We start from the raw sequence: 22,595 nt of genomic DNA, 5'->3' as shown, positions 1-22,595 counted from the left end.
CACACCACACTTCATTAGAAACTCGATCCTATCTGCCGCCGACGCCAGGATTTTCCTCTGGTATAGGTAGTCCTGGATCACTCTCTTAGTAAGACGGTGAATTAAACCAAACTGGCACTCGGTAACCACATAATAGTTAAAATAAAAGATTAAAATTTTCTCTAGACAATTTCAACTCATTAAGAATTTTGTTTGGGTATCTGATAATACATAAATTAATGTATCACTCAATTATTTCATTATATTTAGTATAAATCTCAATCGCTAACAAATTTAATTCTTATTTCAAGATTATATCCAAACCCAGAAATTTTTTATCAGTCACTTCGTGAATTTTGTACAGAATGGAAAGGATTTATAGAATGCAGGGTAGAATAATAATATTGCCCTCAATGTACAACACTACTCAACATACATATTTCTTAAGCATTTTCATTCATGTTCAGTTTTTGAGTTTTGAATCTTCACAATCATCTAATCCTTGATGTCTGTATATACCTCAAACCTACTTTTCTTCCAACAATTTTACACTAGTTTCTTTCTGATTTTTTTTACACTAGATTCATCTTTAAACACCATCATTTCAAGTTTAAATTTTCAAAATTTATTTGTTTTTCTTTTTTTAATTTATATTAATAAAAATTCTTACAGTTGATAGCAAGTTTTCTTGATGAACAATTTTTACTTTTATGTTAGATTTTCAGAATCTACTGTGTTGCAGTAAAAAAAATGGTGGGTTAACTTATTTAGAGGGAATATATTAGAAATGACTGGAGAAAGAAGTATAGGTCAATAATATAAGTTTGAAGTTATAAATTTCAGTGTCTCAAGATGTTCTAGATGTTTGAGTTTTTAGTTTTCGTCCTTTGTATTTGTAGAATAGAAAAATAGAAATATTATATATATTTCTATATAGTATATTTCTATTTTTCTATTCAAGAAAAAACTGAAATTATTTTATATCATATTCTACAAGGGAAAATAAAGAAACAACTTCATGTAAACACGGGTTCAAAACAGGCTTCATTTTCAAGGTATAGCTTGAAGAATTTCACCCTGATTTCTGCTCAAAGGGTAAATTGAAGCCATACTAAAGTTCTTGGAACTTAAAGTAAGGGATAAATTTGATGATTTTTTACATGAAAAGCTACATAAAGTATGTTCCAAATATCTTGTAATTTTTCAGAAAAATATTGTCAAACACAAAAAATTGGTATCACAAAACAATTTTTTAGGTTCAACATACAATAAAGTTGTTAAATTCCCAGAATATAAATAAAATCTTTTAACAAACTTTATAGAAAATTTAATTCTGAGGAAATCTATGTAGCGTCAAGTGAACATGACGTGTATTAGAAATTTGACTTTATTAAAAATAAACAAGCTGAAACGTGACAGAAAAATACTCTGTTAAAATTTTAAACCGTAACAAGAATCATTTCAATACTGGAAAATATCTAGGTTTAAAATAAATTACTGCATTTATTCGCGTACGAAGTGCCCTCGCGTAAGACGCCCAGCCGAAAAATAATGGTGTAGTTTTTGAGAAAAAAAAACCGGCAAATGACCAGTTTGATTTCTATTTATTTTTTTTACAATAAAATATAATATTAAAATATGCACTTTAAAATTAAATTAAATTAAAATTAAATTGTCATAAATACTAAATTATATACAAAAAGGACGGGATGTAAAAAATGCGGAAATACACGTAGGATAACATGCACTTCTGAAACAAAAAGAAAGATCAAAGACTGTATAATAGCAACATCATACGATCATTTTAAAAGACGAGCAAGTAAATACATTAATATGGTAAATCTGAAGACGAATTCTTAGCTGTTTTTAATTTTTATCGCCGTTAGAATCTGCAACTTCAGAAGAGGCCTGATCGTCTTGTCATCCCGTATGGCAGAGTCTTCACTTCCTATTAGAAATTCAGGATTTCTTGAAGCTCTTCACAAACAAATAATTTGAATATCCCATACAGCCACTGTCATATTGATGTAAAACTCGGCTTTTTCAGTCTTCCTGTAGGAATCGTTTCATGGACTGTAGTCACCATCCACTCTAAATAAAAATGTTTCAAATGGGCTTTGAAAGGCCAACTAAACATCGAGTGGCTGTAGTGATGACGTCATTCCAGTAATAATGCAAACTTACACTCTTTTACTTTCTTCAAGTCTTTTTTTTCACATAGTTAGATACGTGTCCACGGAAACTGGCCCTCATTAACATAATTTTCAGTTTATAATGAGCACCAGATTGCTGTTCCCACACACATTTTATCCTGTTACCACATATATGCATAACTTAATATGGGCTGACGGCAACGGTAGCACCTCAGATGTCAGCGCAAGTACAGTAGACGTACGCGCCTGCACCGGGTCACTCCCGCCACGCAGATGACCGCGCAGTTCTCCTACCAAAGCGGTGCTGCAGCCCCACCACTCGAAGCTCCAATAAGAGAACATACAAGAGATTAAATTTTCAATTCATCGTCGACTACCACCTGGAAAAGACCAAGAAGATAAAGAAGATGGAAGAAGACAGAAGAATTACCCTGGCCGCCTCAACGTGTGGTACCTTCCGGTGGATGCCAACATCCCCCCGGAACAGCAGGCCTGGTCGGCCCGCCGAGGGAACTGCTGGACGCGGACGCTACCTTCCCGCTCCAGCTTGCCGGGCTTCAATCGCCCTGGTCGATGGACTCAGCAGAAGGAGCCGGTCTAGGGTAGGATCGCTCGGGGAGAACTGCCTCGGCCGCGCCGGCGAAAGACGATCGACGCCGACCCGACACTGCGGGGCTCTGGGGCCCACCACTGCTACGCTGTGGTGGAGACCAAACTGCCGCTGAGGGGAAGTCCGGTCTGATTTCAATGGACGATCCGCAACTACCCGACTACAGCCAAGTCGGCTTTGCCGGTGACCAGCTTCCGGACCCAGCAGCTCTTCTCAGAGCTAACTAAAAAACGGCCCTTTTCAAAGCCACCACAAGGTTTTAAATTATAACGTGCCTTTCGGCACGAAGCCGTTCGGCGAAAAACCATTCCAAAACTAGCACGTTTCCATCCATCCTTTTTCCTGACACGAGCAGGTGATTTTTCACCCTTTGAAAGACATTTTTTTTCTTTTTAATATAATAGATGGTGGAAGATTTTTCCCATCTGCTAGTACTGTCAATATGAGTGTACATATGAAGTACTTTATTCCAAAAGTTACAGTTAATAATTTTCAATGACTTGCACATGATCCAATTATGACGTTACTACTATTAGAGTAACGAAATATTTTCTGGTGAATTATTATTACAAATTAAATTATTTAGGCCTAATATTTTGTCGAAGATGTATATGAAGCAATTTATTTATTTTTTTTTTTTTTTGTTGAAAGTATATGTTTTTTCAAGTATGTTAAACTAAGGTTTTACCATTAATAAACAGTAATAATAACGCAATACGAAAGTATGTGAAATTAGTTGTTTATTTATTACCGGCTATAATGTTATGATGTTTGACTTGGGGTAGTTATTTACGAAAATTATTTCTAATAACTAATATTCTTTTGGAATTTGTAGGCCTACAAAACTACAAAATAAAAATATTAAATTGTACCAAAGATACATATAAACAAATAGAGTATTAAAGAAACGTGAGTAAAAGTAATATAATTATAATCATTATTAAATCTATTATTAAATAAATTATTATTATTTAAGTACGTACTATATAAACGTAAAATTAATTTAATTAATTAAAACGTTTATTCGTACTATATTTTATCAACGTAAAACATAAAATGATTTCATACAAAATAATTTATATTGTAGCTCAAATAAATAAATACAGTAGAATAAATAAATAACAGATGAAATAATTAATAAAATTAAATGACAAATCTAAATAAACAAATAATAGCAAAAATAAATAAATATGGTAGAATAAACAATTATAAAAAATAAAAATAATAAATATAAATCTGCATCATTTTGTTGAGGTCTACTCTTCATGCTACCAGTAGCATCTGTTCCTAACGGGGTAAAGGGGTGTTGTAGAGGAGGCAAGTAGAGGTGACCCGCCTTTAGATTTTACATACGCTGTAGTACATTGTACAACATGTAATGTAATGGTAAATTCAGATATTGGGCTCTCATTTGGAAATCCTGTGTTTCCATAAATTTTATTTTGGTTTTTATGAAAGAAAAAGGTGTGCGTCATACGCAAGTAAATATGGTGTTAAATTAAATAAAAGGGAAGTATTATAAACTTAATAATACAATAATTTTTAAAAGATTTTTCACTATTTACATCTTATTCCATTCATTTTAAAATTTGTTAGGTGGCTCTTCTGATAGAATCAGGATCGTTTCATATAATTTTTTAAGAGGTTGAAAATTCTTCCCACTAATTCTCTTTTCTGGCTATTTTTTGTTCACATACAAATTACTCGTATATGATAAAAGGTTACTTGTGCAATATAAAAGATGAGGAAATCATTTCAGGTAATCGCATATCCTCAGTAAGGTTGTGTGTGTTAAATGCTTCATTTATTATTATTCTAATTATTTTTTAGATTTTAACATCCTTCATTCTGCTTTTAGAAAGACATATTGGATCTCCATGTGAATGAATTTAAGAAGTGAGCATTAAACTTTAAAGTAGTTTTTTTAACAAAATATTCAAACGGTAATTATGATTAATTTAATGACAAAAGTTATATATGAACAGATTTGTTATTTTTCATTATTAATAAAGATAAACTTTTTTTCTTACTAAAATTTTGGATATTCTTTTAATTATTTTAATGATTAATGCTATATTATTTAATTACAATTATATGATAAATGCAGTGATTTCTAAAAAAAAAAAATAATTTCAGACCACTCTTGCCAAGATAATTATTGTATTTTACAATATTACATTCAACCCTTGTTATAAAATCCTGATACTGTATATTATGACATAATTGTAAAAGATTTAGAGAAATATAGCACATGTTAATACATTTATGGTTTTGATTTTTTTTTATAGATGCCTTATCTTAATCCTGCAAGAGCATTAGGACCAGCATTTGTTATGAATAAATGGGATAACCACTGGGTAAGTGTAAATATCTACATTTATCATGTTTTAGTAGTGTTCTGTTTCATAATTATATATGAAACAAACTCTATCTTCCTCATGCACATTGTCATTAAAGCACCACACACTCACACGTACGCTTCTAAAAATGTGATGATGCTTCTTGACCTCCATGCAGTGATTTTTAACCTATGACTTATAATAGAGGTCATACATATTTTGTGTTATAACATTCTCACTGAGTAATGAGTATCAAAATATTATTTATAAATTACATCTTATGTAACCAAATATAATTATTTATCTTAACTCTGTAATTCATATTAAAGTATTCGTTGACTTATTGTTGAGAAAATTACATGTTTCATTGATCCATAACATAACGTCAGGTTACCCTATTCATTTATGTATCTGTCATATTAATTATGATTTTCTCTTAATTTTATTGGATTTTCAAAATGTTTGTTTGAAAATTATGTAATTAAAAAATAAAGTTTTAAATCAAATATACTGTTCTTTAAATGAATTTTTAAAAAAAGGAATCAGGATTTGTGATGCTGCGTGTGTGTGTGTGTGTGCTGGTCACTTGAGTTCAGTGAATGACACTCCCTCATGAATATTCTTTGTGAGATTGGGCAAGACCAACTGCCAAATTGTAATAATTGGACCAAACATAAATATCATAGAACAATATAATGCCTATTTTACGTGTGCTTATTAAAATCTATAAAATTATTATATCCGACCTGACATGAGATACAAGTCACTCCCAAATATGAGACAGCTATTCTCAAGAATAATAAATATTCCACGGCTGATTTATTAATTATGTGAAAAAACTAGTTTCCCATTATCTTTTTCATTAATCTAACATTGAAGTGTGTATCAGTTTTTATCAAAAACTTTACACATTGGAGGACTTTATCAAGTCCTCCAAAATGCAGATGATTTTCATTCAGCAATAAAAGTGATATCTTCACCTGTTCGCTACAGGAATTGGCTGTATAATGAACATCATTACTCTTAGAGAAATTAAATCTGACTAGGCACTCTTGGATCTCAGGCTTTTTACATCTATCAGACCAATAGAGAAAGACTAGAACAGGTAGTGTAGTTGTTTCCAGGACTCTCCTAGAGTATGTGTTCATTTCTCCTACAGTTCCTCAGGAGATTAGAGATCTTTACTCAGGATGGGAGCAGCACATTTCTGATTAGTGATTTTTTTTATTAACAATTTTGATTTGCTGTAACAAACTATCTTTCCTCCAGACTATAAAAACACTTGAGAACACGTTAAAGCCTAAAGAAACTCATTCCCAACCTCAGAATTGTAAATATACGACTGAAATTTATACCACTCTACAGAACAGCAATGAACATATACATAAAAAAAAATCTCTGCATAATGAAAAAGCTGCTTTAATGTTGCAAGAATAATAAATAAATTTCCCTTTCTTTATCCTATAAGGAATTCATTTATTCATAATTTCAATAAAATACTTTTAAGTTTATAAATTGATTAAAATGTATTACATATTTTATATAACTATGCTACAACAGGTGTTTAGTTTCAGTTATATAACATATTTGACAGTTTCACTTAATAAATATTTATTTTTAAAAAGAAACTAAACAACAAGCTATGTAATGTTATTATCTAGTAGTTGGCCTTGTGTACATATATAAAAAAACTATCTAAGTTTTATGTTAAGTTATAAAGAGATATTCATCTAATCATCTTGGCTATATATCTTTCTGGATCTTACTTTCCCAAGTAAAATTAATAGTGTCTAAAAACACAAAGTTTTATTATCAGTATTTATTTTCCTAATTAATTTTATTAACATTTTTTTTTCTACAATCCATATATTTTTTTCAGCTTATTAAAATACAGACTATTTTTTGTTTTGAATTGCTGATATCACTGAATTGATTAAAAAAAATTAAACAATAAATTTTTATAATATATAGTTGAAATACCTGTACAAAAATAAAAATAAAACTTTTATTAAATATTGTGCAATACTTACTGGGTTTTTTATGAGAGTACATTTACAAAATGCTTAAATTTATACTCATGGCAATGAATTATATTTAAATTATTACCTTGTGTGATCCATATCTGAATAGGAATGATTACATTTTTATGTAATCTTTTATACAGATTTATTTTTTTTAATCTTTTGCCTTGCCATATTAAGCCGTCTTTCAAGTTTTTAAACACATTTTGTTCCAAAAGTAGTACTATCAATCCTTTCCCCTCTTCCTGCCCGACCTGCAATTCACTATACTCTATCCTTCTATCTGAGTATCTCACAGCTTATCTTTCCTTTCAGTTTTGTTTGTAAGAAACTCTTTCAACCTACTTTAATTTCTTTTATATGTTCTAACCATTAAAGCATATTCTTTGTTTACTTCATCACTGAGACCAGTCCACCTTCTCTCTGATATTAACATTTTTAACTCAATTCAGTCTTATTTTGTCCATTATTCTTCCTAAATACTTTCTTTTTAAGTCTTACTCTGCTTTCCTGTTTATTCCTTATACTCATGTTTTAGCTCCATAACAGTTTTAGAAGATACACCAATTGTAATTTTAATTTAGTATCACTATGAACTTCAATTTTTCTCATAAAAATATTATATAAGTAATGATAGATTTTATTCATGTTTCTAAATATATTATTAATCTCTTCATTAACTGTTCCATTTTCACTGTTTATTGTTCCCTTATATTCATGTCATCCAACTTAATACTCCTCTCCAACAATGTCTCCTGAAGATCATCTAGATTACAGTTTGCTAGTACAATGTCATCTCTATAAACAAGTGATTGTATATAGACTGATTATAAATTCTAATAACCAAATTTATAATGTTGCTTGTTCCTTTACAATGAAATCTATGAAAATAACAAACACGGAGCTCAATTATCTCCCTCTTTCATCCCTATAAACTGTTTTATCCATTCTAAACATTCTGCTAATCTTTACCGATCGCTGCAGTCATACCATTTACCATCCGGTAGACATTCTTTATCACAACTATTTGTTTTATTGAGGTGTGATTAATTTAAAGCCCCTCTCTACTTTCCTCTTTTGCACTAAATCAAAGGCTGTAACCACATCTAAAAATGCAAAGTATACATTTTGATCTGTTATTTGTTCTATCCATTGATGGGATTTTCTAATTTGGGCTAGTGTTTCTCACTTCCAGCCTTTTCTTAATTATATTTAGTATCTTGTGCGCAAAGTTTTGTACTAGTGAGAATAGGGATTAGTACAATAAGTTTCACTCTGTATTGTGTTGAATTTCTTATGGTATTGCAATGTTCTTTTTTCAATGGCTAGAAATAATTTTCTTTGCTATGCCTTATGGAAAATTTTATGTCATCACCATAACTAGTATTCTCCTCATAGATAAGCAGCTTGAGGTTATATTATCTAGCCTTTCTTCCTTCAATCTTGTTCTTTAAACAGCCTCTTTCACTTCTTTCTCTTTTATATCATTCCCATCAAAACAACAAGTATCTAAAGATACTTGTTGTATTGATGTTTGTATTATGTTTGATGGGAAAGATTAAAGATTAAACTTTAAGTACCTCTAATATCTTCTTTCCTCCTCCATCACTTGCTATGCATTTATTGGAATCTTAACAATATTTTTTTTATATGTTCTTCCTGTTATTTTTTTCTTATACCCTTAACTCAGATAAAAGTCTTATTTTATTACTTGTGTTGTTTCTTTAATCTTCTTTCCTCTTAAGGCTCCCTTTTAGATCTCCTCATTCCTTCTTTAGCCAAGTTTTTTGTTTCCATTTAGAACTTTCAATACCCTGAATCCTTTATATAAAACTCATAAACTATTTTCTTTGCAAGGTATCAGACTTAATTATTTTTAAGTACTAAAATTCACAAATATTTCATTAAACATTAAAAGAAAGAATTCACAATTATAAATTTAGAGTAAAAAACCAATGTTTTAATTTAAAAATGAAACTTTTTTTTATAGCAATTAATTTTATTTTGGTTTTGAGATATTTTAATGTATTATCTGAAAACAAATATTTCACATTAGATTAATTTTTAACTTGTAAAATTAATGTTTGTTTTTTCCCCTAAAGGTTTTCTGGTTTGGTCCAATACTTGGAGGTATCTTAGCAGGACTCATTTATGAATTTATCTTTAATCCTCGTAGGCATACCAGAAGGTCAAAGGACTCAATTGATGGAGGTGATATTACTGTAATAATCATTTATTTTAATTTACTTATAATATACAACCTTTATTAAAATGAATTACATTACACTATTCATTTAAAAAGTTATATTATATAAGGGTTGGGGTAGAAGAGAGTAGTGACAAACAGAGATTAGAATGATGGCAGTAAGTAAATTATGACTTATAAAAATTATTAAACATTTTTTTCAATCCATAATACAGCTGATATGTTTTGTTGTTGTTTATTGAATAATTAATTTATTAATAGCACCTCAACTGACTTTGTAATATGAGAGGAGATCCACAAAATATTTGGTATCTCAAAACTCAATAATTGTTCAACAGGAAAAAATAGAAAACAAATAAAAGTGGAGTTTAGGTTCTTCTACTACTTATCTAAGACTAGGTCACTGGCTGATGATTTTCATTCAACCTCCACTCAGTCATCATTTTAGTAAAATTTTTAATTTATAGAGAAGAAAAAATTAAAAATTATAGTTTTAAGAAATTTACTTTTCTAGATAATTTTATTTTAATACCCAATATTACAAATAAAAGTATTTTGACATAAAATAAGGAGTTATTTTATGTCAAATACATACAGTTTTTTTATACATATAATATACATATAATTATATTATTTTCAATTATACACAATTTTATCAGTTCAAAAACACTTCTTTCATTCAGAATTTTATTAATTGATGCAAGGTCAAAGCTTCATATATTCTTAATTATACATACTAATACATAGTATAATGTTGTTTTTTTTATAGCTTTTATAGTTCTATTTTAAACTGTGAATCTTTTTCTTAATTTTAGACAAAATACAAAAAAAATCTAATGACACATTTGCTCATTAATTTACAGTGCTATTCTTTCTATTAATTGTGCTGTTACGTGCTATCAATTTACAGTCCTATTAATTAGAAATTTCCAATAATAGAAAATACTTTTTAATGCCACATAAAATAATCTCTAAAAAATAAAATAAAATATGTTAAAATAACATAGTGAAAATAAAAAATAATATCTTTTCATTTTGAAAGTTTTAATATAAGTTAAACAAGACCTCTGCTGTTCTTGTGTACCGAAAGATAGAACAACTGCCAACGTTAAACTTGTACCAGGAAAAAGTTGGGAATGTTTTATTTTTGTTATAAAACATACCCACATAGTTCGTAAAATACAAACTATGCATTGCAACACTATATTTTATGTGTTTATGTTTTAAATTCTTCTTTAAATTTTAATTTTTCAACTTTTTTTTAACTTTAACTTTTTAAGTTGTCATAAAATTAAAACTGAATACCAATATCTCACATTACAGTGTGGGCGAAAAGTCTCTTTATATGTTAATAGCATAGTACAGTTAGATATGCAGGTAAACATTGTTATGAATACAAAAAACAGTATATTTCAACATTTATGTCTGGTGAACATTAACATTTATTTTGAATAACATTGTTACAAAGGTTCAAGGTTCACTTATCAACAACATTAGTGTGCACTTCTCTATGTCAATGCAAAGGTTGATGCGTCGTCATGTTCTTGTGTGCATCTGCTGCAGCATATCAGGGGTGATCCTTACAAGTGCCATGCAAACTCTGTCTTTCAGTTGATAATCTTTTAGAAACATTTTCTTCTTTTATTTTTCCCCATGTGCATTGTCCGGTATGGAGAGGTCTGGGCTTTGTGGAGGCCAAGGCAGTAGTGCTGAAAGATCTTATGATCCACATCCAATCCATTGGTTGGAAACAGTTCATTTAGCCGTGTGCGAACACTCACAGCCAAAGTGGTGGAGCACCGTCTTGTTGAATTGTAACGATGTCAGCTATTCCTCTTGCCATTAATATTGAAAACAACCACATGTTAATCATATGAAGATAGCTGTGCTGATTCACAGAAGAATCAAAAAAATATGGTCCAAGCAGATGGTCTGCCATTATTCCTGGCCAAACATGTAGCGGATTGCACTCAATTTCCTCATAAAAGTGCAGATTGTCTTTTGCCCAAAAAAAAGACGTTACAACTTCATGAGCTACAATAAATCGCACACTCGTCAGAAAACAGAATGTTTTTTTTTATCACTTGCATGTGGGAAGCATGCAGGCAGCATTTCACATGCATGCACACATTGTTCCAAGTCATGATCACTCAACTCATTCACTGAGGATGACCGAAAAGATGAAACATTCAAGTCTTTCTGCATGTGGTCTTGCATAATCAATCGCAGGATGCCTGGGTAATTCTGCAGACCACTTATGGGTTGACTTCATTGGTGATTGTTCAATTGATTCCACCATAGCAACACAAGTTTCAGTGTAAATGTCATAGGCCTTCTGCTATGTGGTGCATCGAGAACACTTCCCATCGCAAAGGTTTTCTTCTCCCATGTGAATAACATTGGTTGTGTCAGTGCTTTCCAAACCACACAGCGAAGTCCCTCAAATTTAAGTCATTGTCTTCATTATGTTCTGATGTTCATGAACCCACAACAGAAGCCACCAAGCGCTCAACAGTAAAAGCACTTGTATCTGCCATGGTTTAACTCAAGACTTCCATGTTCGTCCCACACTAACTGAAGTGATATGCGCAGGACTCAGCTTATGGCAGGAATTAAAGATTCAATCTGCTTAACAGAAAAATACAAAAAACAGAAAAATATACTGGTTTTTGTATTTTTTTATATTCATAACAATGTTTATCTACATGTCTAACTGTACTATGCTATTAACATGTAAAGGACTTTTCATCCAACCTGTACTTTTGCACTTCTATTTTAAAGACTTTATTTTAATTTTTTTAAATTTTTATTTAAAATATGGATTGGTCCAAAAAATTATGCTTACATGGAAAAAGTAATTTGTAAGAAATAAAAAAAATACAAACATGTATTTTGATAAAAGAATAAAAAGATGATACAGCAAAATTACATAGAGGCATTTTTAAAAGCATGAGCCAAGACTTTCTCAAATTTTTATTTTTATCCATTTTTAATTTTTCTCTGTAATTTTAATTTGTTTATATTGTGTGTGAACATACTTTAAAAGTCTGAGTGACATCCGGGTAACAAAACAGCTCTAAGCAATGATGATACAAAAAGGTATTTTTTTAAATCTTTAAAATCAGCTCATTTTGGTAAGATACAAAGAGTAAAGTTTGAATGTACACAGAATAAAATAGATTTGGATTGAATTATGAATCTAATCTTATTTTTTTAAGTTTGTTATGAATGCTTAAACTCACTTTAGTAATGATAAAGTATTTCCATTTAGTTCACTATTTCCTTTGTCACTATGACCACATTTGAATTTGTTTAGCTGAATACAATAATACATTTTTTATTTCAAGATAATTTAGTGCACAAAACAATTGTTACCGAATTTGTATAGTGTTTTGAGTCAAATAACATTTTTGCCTTTTTTGTTAAAACTTAGGTTTACTTTTTCTAAGGGAGTATAACTGACTCTTTACAGCAACAGTGCACTGGTAATGGTAGGCTATTCATATTCATTCAAGTATATTAATTAATATGTTATTATATTTTTAATTAGATTTGAATATGAATTTTTTTAAATCATTGGAAAGCTAATTGATGATGATGATGCTAATCAGTTATGCATTAAATCAGTGAGTATTAATAATGACAATAACAAGAAAATTTTATAAATTACAGAAGAATAGTGAAATATATAAAGTATATACATGCATTTCGTAGATTAAATATTATCAGTACTTTATACTTCATAAATACAAATATAAACTTTATATCTAACTTAACAAGTTCTGTGTACTGTATTTATGAAACAAAAATAATTTTAAAATAAATTTTTTATTTAATTAAACCATTTACATTATTTTATTTTTTTTTTTTATTATTATTTCTTTTAGATTCTTCTAGCATTCATTCAGATGAAGATACTTATGATGAATTAGAGAAACCCCGATCAACATACAATACACTGCGCGCTATACCACCTGGTAGTGATCTATATAGAGCTGCTGGTACCTTGACTCCTGCTTCACCAACTGGTAAATAATTTGTTTAACTTAAAATGCAATATTATTATCTTAACATTGTTAATACACACAAGTTTTTTTTAATTTTAGTATTCAAATATAATGGTTTACTGAAATACCATCTAATTTTTAATGAATTAATTTTTCTGTTGTTTTGGTATTCTTAGATATTTACTACATTTTTTACCAATTACCAATTAAAGGAGACTGTTAGGACTTATTTTTCTTTTTTTTATCCATGGTTCAAGCTCCTCCTCAATAAGTCATAAGCAGTATTAGTTTTAAAACTTTTCTCCATTTAATCCAAAAATTACTTACTTAGTCCTGATTGCTTTTATTTTTTCCTGTAGCAAAAATAATTTATTAATTATTGAGTAACTGGCTCTAGAAATCCTAACCCTGTTGATCAGTTTATGTATATAATTAGGTATGTTCCTTTAGCTCAAACCTGCAAAATCTTTTGTGGAAATATAATTACCTATATTATTGGCTTTCTTTAATTTGATAGCTTACACTAATATTTAATCCATAAATCATCATTGGAATGTGAAACTTAACAAATTTTCAGTATAACAGAGAACTTTTTATACTTGAAGTATAAAAAAAAGAATTCAATAAGATATACTAAAAGTGTGTATGCTTAAATGCATGACAACAAATTTCTGCCATTCACTGAGTGAATACCAGAGTAACTGGCGTAATGTGTTAAAAATCAGTTTATTCTTATTTTTTTGTGTTGTTATGATATCAGTTACTTTAAGCATATTTTTTCTATATCAAAGAAAATAGAGGATATTTTTAATGTAAAATTTTGTACTTAAGACTTTATAAAACTAAAATTTATAATTTAAGTTAAAACAACATAAAACCAACATTACCTTAACAATTAGTTAAACATTTTACTTTATTAACCACTCCCATAGATGCTTGATCAAAAAGAAATTTATATAATTTTCATTACTGTGCTGTTTATACAGTTTCTGATAGTAATTAATAATAGTCTATTAATAGAAATTGTTGTTGACCTTCAAATTACATTTTTTAATTTAGCGTGAAATTACAAGTAATCAAGTAATTGTACATATAGGAAAGTTGTTAACAATTTAAACATCTGTTAATCACAAAAAAGGTACGTTTAAAAATGTTTGACTGGGTATGGTTACTTACCTTACCCAATCCAGATTTGATAAACTACCCAACTAGTCTTATCTAAAGTTACCCCTTACATTCTTATTTTCATGCATATTTTTTTCTATTGATACTTTGGAGTGTTAGTCAATTTTTTCTATCCAAGGAAGTGTATTTCCTCTGATTTTAGACTTTTTTTTTGTACTACCAAATTCATTAACATTAATATTTTTGTTTAATTCATCCTAAACAAGATTTTTACCAAGTTGTTATACAGCATAGTCTAGATGGTATGTTAATGTACCTCCAAAAAGCAAGCACTGCATAATGAATACTTATTGTAGATTTCTATCTTTCTTATACATTGTAAGAAATCAATTATTTGATTAAGTACATGTAAATTTATCTATATGCTCATTCAGTTTATTTAGAAAAATGAACAAACTGAAATATTTATAATTTTTATTGGTATGAGGGCTGTTTGGAATGTTATTGGCCTGAAAAAACAAAAGGGTTTTCAGAAATTATTTTTATTTTTCAAAAATTTATTACCTTGCAATTCAGTACATTTAGAGCAATAACTTCAACTTTATAATACCCTCAGTACAATAGAATTTGCTCAATTCTGCAAAATAAGTGGTTGTCTCAGCTTTGATGTCATCATTTGAGCATTTTCACCCAGCAAGCCGTTTCTTTAGGTTTAGGAAGAGGAAGTAATCAACAGGACCTAAATCCAGTGAATATGGTAGGCCCTTTGAAGAATAAGTCACAAAAAATCGCAACAATAACCTAAGATATGTGAAGGCGAATTATCATGATGAAATAGCACTTTCTCTTTAGTCAGATATGAATGTTTAGCCTGAATACCCTTTAATCACTTGAGTAACAAATCTTAATTCTCCTTGGTGATGGTCCAACCTTTTTCAGGTAGTCTATGAACTCTACACTATGGGAATTCCACACTATAGCCATGACTTATTCTGCAGAATGGTTTTTACTTTCTCTGACACACTTTCACCTGCTCATATCCACTGTTTGATCACTGCGTGTAATGGTGAATCCATGTTTCTACTGTTATAAAACATTGAAGTAACTCAGCATCACATTTAAATAAGTTTAAACACTCTAGAGAAGTGTTCAGTCAAATGCATATTTGATCACATGTTAACAAACCCAGTATCCACTGTGTGAAAAGCATTTTCATACCAAAAACATCATGTAAAATGTATCAAAAATTATTTATAGAGATATTTGCAATGTCAGCAACCTCACATACCTTTAGTTGATGATCATTTAATACATCATTTTGGATTTTTGTGATGATTTTATCAGTTGTAGTGATTTTTGGCTGTTCTAATGCATTTTCTAATTCCTAATTCATCTTCTTGAATTGAAGTACGACAACCAAGTTTAAATTCAGCAGCTCACTTTTTTAACATTAAAAACATTGAGGAAAAACCTCTAAAGTAGAATCTAACTCTTTGTATAAATATGTGTGTGCACATGCACACACACACACACATGCATGTGTTAAGTTAAGCCTTTTAAACAAGGTACTTTTTAATAACTTGAAAATGTCAAAACTTGTTTGCTGTACTTAATCACCACAAAAAACCAACGAAATGTACGTGCCTGAAATTTCACAGCACAGCATCTAAAGGGTCACACTTGACAAATATTATAGTCATTTGGTCATATATATGCCATCTCTGTATCAGGCTGAGAACTCTCCAAACAAACCTGAAATAAGTGAAGCATTATTTAAAAAATATATTATATTGTACGATATGAAATACATTACATGTTTTTAAAGATATTGTATAATTTATATCATAAGTATTTATAACATTTAACATTTTTTTTTTTTTGTCTTTACAGGAGGTAATGCTTACTGTGCTAGTTTAGCTTCAGCAAGTTTATATTCAGCTCCACCATGTAAGCTGGATAGAATGGAATCATTGTATGGGGGCACTAAGTCACTTTATACAAAATCACCACCATTGACAAGAGCAAATCTAAATCGTTCTCAATCAGTATACACAAAATCTTCAGGATATCCACCTGTTGTTCACAGAGATGGAGTAATACCTAGACCTGGACCATTGGTGCCAGCTCAGTCCTTGTATCCTATGCGATTAAATACAGCAAGTAATAACAGTGCAAATACTAATGCAGCAAATCAGAATCAACAAAATCAACAACGTTTAGGAAATGAAAGTGTTTATGGTGTTAGACCTGTGATAAATGGTGGAGGAGGTGTATATGGAAAAATTCCTGGCCGTCCAGAATCTGTTTATGGTACAAGGCGACAAGATTCAGGAGATTCTTCATATGGGTCTTATCATTCTGGAACAACTAATCAACAACAGCCTCAGCAGAAGCAGCAGCAGCCACAAGAACAACAGCAGCAACTTCAGCAACAACAGAAACAACAACAGCAACAGCAATTACAAGAACAGCAGCAGCAGCAGCAACAACAACAACAACAACAGCAACAACAGCAGCAGCAGCCGCAACAGCCACAACAGCAACAACAACAAAATCGTAATGGCTGTGGAACCTATGGACATTTAAAGGCTTCTCAGAGCAGTTCTAATTATCATATTCAACCTAATCGCCACCATCATTCTCCACAGCAGAACATTGGCATACCATCACCACCACCTCCTTATATGCACCATAGTCATAACCAGCGTAACTCACCTAACCCACATTACTGACCCCAGCCTTTACCTCTGATCTTGCCAAAGTCAATCAGTATTAATAATGTTCGGTGCCTCAGAGTATAAAAACTAAACAAACAGCGTAAGTTTGCTATATTAGAATTCAAGGCATTTATGTACTATTGTTTTCAATATAGTAATGCATTCCATGCAGTATATATACACTTAAATAACTGACAATAATAAGAATGAATTGCTACACTTCAGGGACATTTTTATTTTATTTTTTATTTTGACCTTAGACAAGCTTTTATACATATATATTTAATGAAGAAATTAAGATATCAGTCTTGATGTGTTTTTTTGTTTTTGGAATGTTAATACTTATTATCTGATGATTAAATATGTACAGTTTTATTTTCAGATTTGCTTGATAAATCCTATTATTTCAGTTATAAAACAGCATACATAAATTTTAAAGTAAATTGTGAGTTTTATTTTATGTGTAATAAGCAATGAATTGTAGTACTTCAGTTAACTTGGATTGAAATCAATCTCTCTAGCAGATTAGATGTAACTTAAAAGGGCTGTAGGAACTCGTGATTTTCAAAAATTAAATTAAAATAATATTATTTGATTAATTAAAATTTAATCAGACTGAATAAAATACATAAGAAAAGTAGAATAAAATAATGCTGAATTAATGAGGTTTACAATTCATTAACTGACGTTGACCAGACATTGTTGGTGCAGTTTGGGATCCCAATGATATTTCATGGTTGTTGAGTTCCATATAGCTTCAATACCATGTGTCTGAATGAATCCTATATTTTTTTGTTATACTATCTTTTATCATCAAATTATATTTCTTTTTGCTGTAGCTGTTATTGTTTAAAAGAAAAGGTATAGAAAAAATATATACGAGGTGCGACAATAAAGTAATGAGACTGATGTGAAAAAAAATGTTGCTTACCGTTTTAGTCATGTTTAGTGTTGTCTCCTTCAAAGTAGTTCCCCTCTGATTGCACACACTTATTCCAGCACTTCTGCCATTGATGGTAACATTTCTGGAATTCATCTTCTGTAATATCCTCCAGGACCCTCATCACAGCTTTTTGGACATCTTGTGTTGTTTGAAAATGGTATCCCTTGACCGCCATTTTGACACTTGGAAATAGAAAAAAGTCGCACGGAGCGATATCTGGTGAATAAGGTGGCTATGGTAGTACTGAAATTTGTTTTGAGGTTAAAAATTGCTGAACTGACAGAGCAGTATGGGATGGCGCATTATCGTGATGCAGAATCCAATTATCAGCAATGTTGGCACGGACACGAAGAACTCATTTACGAAGTCTTTCTAAAATTTCTTTGTAACAATATTGGTTAACTGTTTGTCCAGGAGGCACCCACTCTTTATGAACAATTCCCTTGGAATCGAAGAAGCACACAAGCATGCATTTCACTTTTGACTTTGACATGCGAGCTTTTTTTAGTCTGAGTGATCCCTTTGAGCACCATTGCAAACTTTGGCGTTTTGTCTCTGGATCGTATTGAAAAAACCAACCTTCATCACCAGTGATAATACGGCTCAACAAATCTGGATTGATTTCCGTTTGCTCTAACAGATCGGTTGCCACATTTTTCCATGTTTCTCACTGTTGTTGTGTGAGATTTTTGGGAACTATTTTTGCACAAATCTTTCTCATACCAAGATCTTCAGTTAATATTAGACAAACCGTTTCTCGATTGATGTTGAGTTCTTCTGTAATCATTTTCACGGATAATCTTCGATCAGATCGTACGATTTCATGCACCCTGGTCAAGTTGACATCTGTCCGTGTGGTTGATGGTCGCCCACTGCGGTCTTCATCTTCAACATTTGTTCTGCCTTCACTATAAATTTTATGCCACCGAAAAACTTGAGCTCTTGACATAACCTCCTCTCCAAAAGCCTTCTGAAGCTTACCATAAGTTGTTGTCGCGTTTTCACCCAATTTAACGCAAAAAGAAATAGTATACCGTTGCGCAATATTTTGCGGTTTCATTTCTGTGACGAGAGACACAAACACATGTACAGCACAACTCACGACTGAGCAGTTGCATCAATGTGCCGCTTGGACTAGAAGTAGCTTATAGACCAAGGTCAAAGATGGTGTGCCTACACAAGCTGCAGGGTTGCCACATCTTGCAAAGAAAAATCGGTCTCATTACTTTATTGTCGCACCTCGTATATTAATAAGTATGATTATAATAACTAAAACATGAAAATCAAAGTGTAAAATTCCAGCGAAATATATTAAAAATTTTAAATGGTTGTTAAGATCAAATGGTAAAAGTGACATTAGGAGCAAGAAACTGATTACTGATCAAGGAGCAAAATACTGATATCATAACTTTATAAAAGAGATATTCTATAATATTAATGTAAATTTGTTTAAAATGAAATTTGGAACCAATAACAATACAAATAAATAAGACACATATTTGTCTAGTTTCTAAGACAATGACTCTCAGTGGGTAGTCAAACTTCTTGAACACTTCAGTCGTTTACTAAAGACTTAAAGCAATTAAGGATAAGATATCACATTTTTTTCCAAATATAAGAAGATATATGAAAATAAACTTTATTTTTTTTTAATTTTATTATAATTACATCTGATATGGTTCTAGAGATATTTAACTAGGAAGATAAGTTGAATAGAACAGTAGGTAAAAAAATGATAGACCCTAATTGAGACAGTTCTAAGGTTCAAATCCTAGTAAAAGTCAGTAAGTTCTATAAGGATTTAAATACTAGATCGTAGTGTTCTTTGGAGGTTGGTTTTTAATTAATCACACATCTCAGGAATAGTCAACCTGAGACTGTACAAGACTACACTTCATTTACAGATATACAAATTATTCTCATTTACTCTCTGATGTAATACCTTATGGTGGTTCCGTAAGCTAAACAGAAAAAGAAAGTAAAAAAAGATCCTAACTGGGAACGGTACTCTAGACTTTACAAATAATCTGGTTATTTATGTATTCCAACAACAAAAAACCTATTTGTTTATACATTTACTGATTATTCTGCTTATTTCTTTAAAAATTATTCTCAAAAATTATAGTAACTTAATTGTGACTTGATTGTCACAAATTTCTGATAACATATCACTCCATAACTTTCATACCTTGTTTTATTTAAAAAAGTTTTGGTAAATTACTATTCTAATCATTTCATTCTGTCTATAAATTTAATTATTGTATGTATTTACATAAAACTTATTTATTAAATAAATAAAATAGCTTCATTTTAATTATTTAAAAAATAATTTTAAAAACATTTTTTGGAATTATAGCTACATCTAACCAAATTTCAGTTGTTTTTTTGTTTTTTTTTTTATTAAGTGAAATGAAGTTTGGTTGCGCATAAAAAAGTGCAAGTCTGACTGGAATTCAAACCTTCCAGATGAAAGATTAAGACATGTAATAAATATCAGGAATCAAACAATTTTAATACTGCTGATAAATTTGTTATTACAATTGTCATTATTGTTTCAAAAAACTATTCTAAAATAACAAAAATACATTTTCTGTTATAAAAAAATAATACGAGAATTAAACAATTAATGGCCGTCAATGATATAAATTATACTGTATATATATATATATATTTATTTAGATCATAATAACAATAATAATAATAATAATAAATAATATACCTTAGTTTATATTAATTTGTGCCAAAATAATATATGTACATATTTTCATTTATATACTTTAAACAAATTAATATTTAATATTAATAACTGTATAGAGTGTAAAAATTTAATGTTTCTTCATACAATTATTATGATGTGAACTATGAGTTATTAAATGTTACTGTATTTACCAATGATGTTAGTAATATAGAAAATAAAATTAAATATTTAACAATCACAATATCATGTATGATGGAATAATTAAATAAATAAATATGATGACAATCATGATATTATTGTTACACATCTAGAGAATCCTGTAAATATTGTTGTTAAAATATAATTAAACAAAATTAATAATGAAATAATATTTAAACTGTAGAATATTGTTATAACAAAGTATAATAGAACATAAATACTGATAAAATATCTAAAATACTATGATAAAATCATTACTAAGAAATAATAGAGCAATTTATATTAAATATGCAATATAATTCCATTTATTCAAAATAAAAGAGAATACCTGATTTTTTATTAAAAAAAATTTCAGGTAACCCACAAATACTAGCTTCAAACAAAAAAAAGCAAAATAAATGGAGAAAAATCCTACATAATTTCTACATGATCACTAAGAAATGTTATTATGAAAACAAATCTCGATTGAAATATTAAATGTTTATTGTCCAACTAAAAAAAACAATATCTTTTATTATTAACAACATTTTAAATAATTTAAAACAAATTTGTAGTGCTTTGTTAACCCAAAACAATTATTTATATTGTAACGTTCTGTGCAAATTAGTTGTTTTTCATAAGCTAATTGATATTGTACTCTTTACATTTACGCCATTACCAAAATAAATTAATTTCAAAAATTTTGCAAATATACTAAACATTAAGAAAATTTTGATGATAGTTAAAATATTTTTTTTTAATTTTTTGGGCACTTCTACACTAGCACCACAGATCAAACAAACTGATTTTAAAGTATTTTGATTAGTAAACAAAAAGAGTTCCTCCTACACATTATTGAATTCATGAAGAGCAATATCTTCTTCATATTTTTATTTTGAAGTATATGACTTACTTAAAGACATAATATGAGAAAAATTTAAACATGCACACATATAAAAGTAAAATTCACATAAATCTGATCCAAGATCGGCTTCATATAACTACTGTGCAGGTTACCCAAGACTAATGAGTCAAATGTTGTTAAAGCTATTTGGCACCCATATTTCTAGAGCCACTGTAAAGCAACGCAAAAAAAACAATTCAAAGGAAATAAAAATTATATGAGACTGTACATACTGGAGACTCATAAGTGTTAACTTTACAGTCAGTAGCTACTAAAGAATTTTTATATTAAAACAAAATCTATTGAAAACAAAATAATTATTGTTGAGTAGATGTAAAGTATTAATAATTGTAATGGTTATGTTTTTAAATATGGTAGATTTTTTTTGTTGTAAAACGCTGACATTCCAAAAACGTTTTTTTATGTATATATATATATATACATCCTCCACATGCCACAATTGGCATGCGTGCTGCAGGTTGGCCACAGATGCTCTCAGCTCTGCATCCTATTGTTGTGGCTGTTAATGTATCCAGAATGATGAAACCACACTTCACTTGAATAAGAAACATTGTCTGAAACTTGCACACTATCTCAAATAAAATCTTTGAACCACCTACAGTTAAGTGTGAATTCTTGAAGTTCTTGCATACTTGAATTTGATGTGTTGAAAAGTGACTGACAGTCAGTTTCAGGAAAATCTTCTTTCTCCAGAA

At 29.8% G+C, this 22,595-nt stretch overlaps 1 protein-coding gene across 1 annotated transcript in view; it reads left to right on the top strand.

Annotated features, from left to right (window-relative positions):
• bib (MIP channel family protein big brain) overlaps nt 1-20,715 on the top strand; it is a 259,882-nt gene extending 239,167 nt beyond the window's left edge. The window contains exons 4-7 of the mRNA XM_075355918.1: nt 5,031-5,099; nt 9,205-9,313; nt 13,196-13,336; nt 16,331-20,715. Coding sequence (XP_075212033.1) covers nt 5,031-5,099; nt 9,205-9,313; nt 13,196-13,336; nt 16,331-17,172 — 1,161 coding nt within the window. The 3' untranslated portion in view covers nt 17,173-20,715. The remainder of the gene's footprint in view (nt 1-5,030; nt 5,100-9,204; nt 9,314-13,195; nt 13,337-16,330) is intronic.
• The last annotated feature ends 1,880 nt before the right edge of the window (nt 20,716-22,595 follow it).

The sequence above is a fragment of the Lycorma delicatula genome, chromosome 1 (genome assembly GCF_047948215.1).
Source record: "Lycorma delicatula isolate Av1 chromosome 1, ASM4794821v1, whole genome shotgun sequence".
NCBI lineage: Eukaryota > Metazoa > Arthropoda > Insecta > Hemiptera > Fulgoridae > Lycorma > Lycorma delicatula.
Note: the sequence above shows the minus strand (reverse complement) of the source record. Positions and strands in the feature narration are given on the sequence as shown.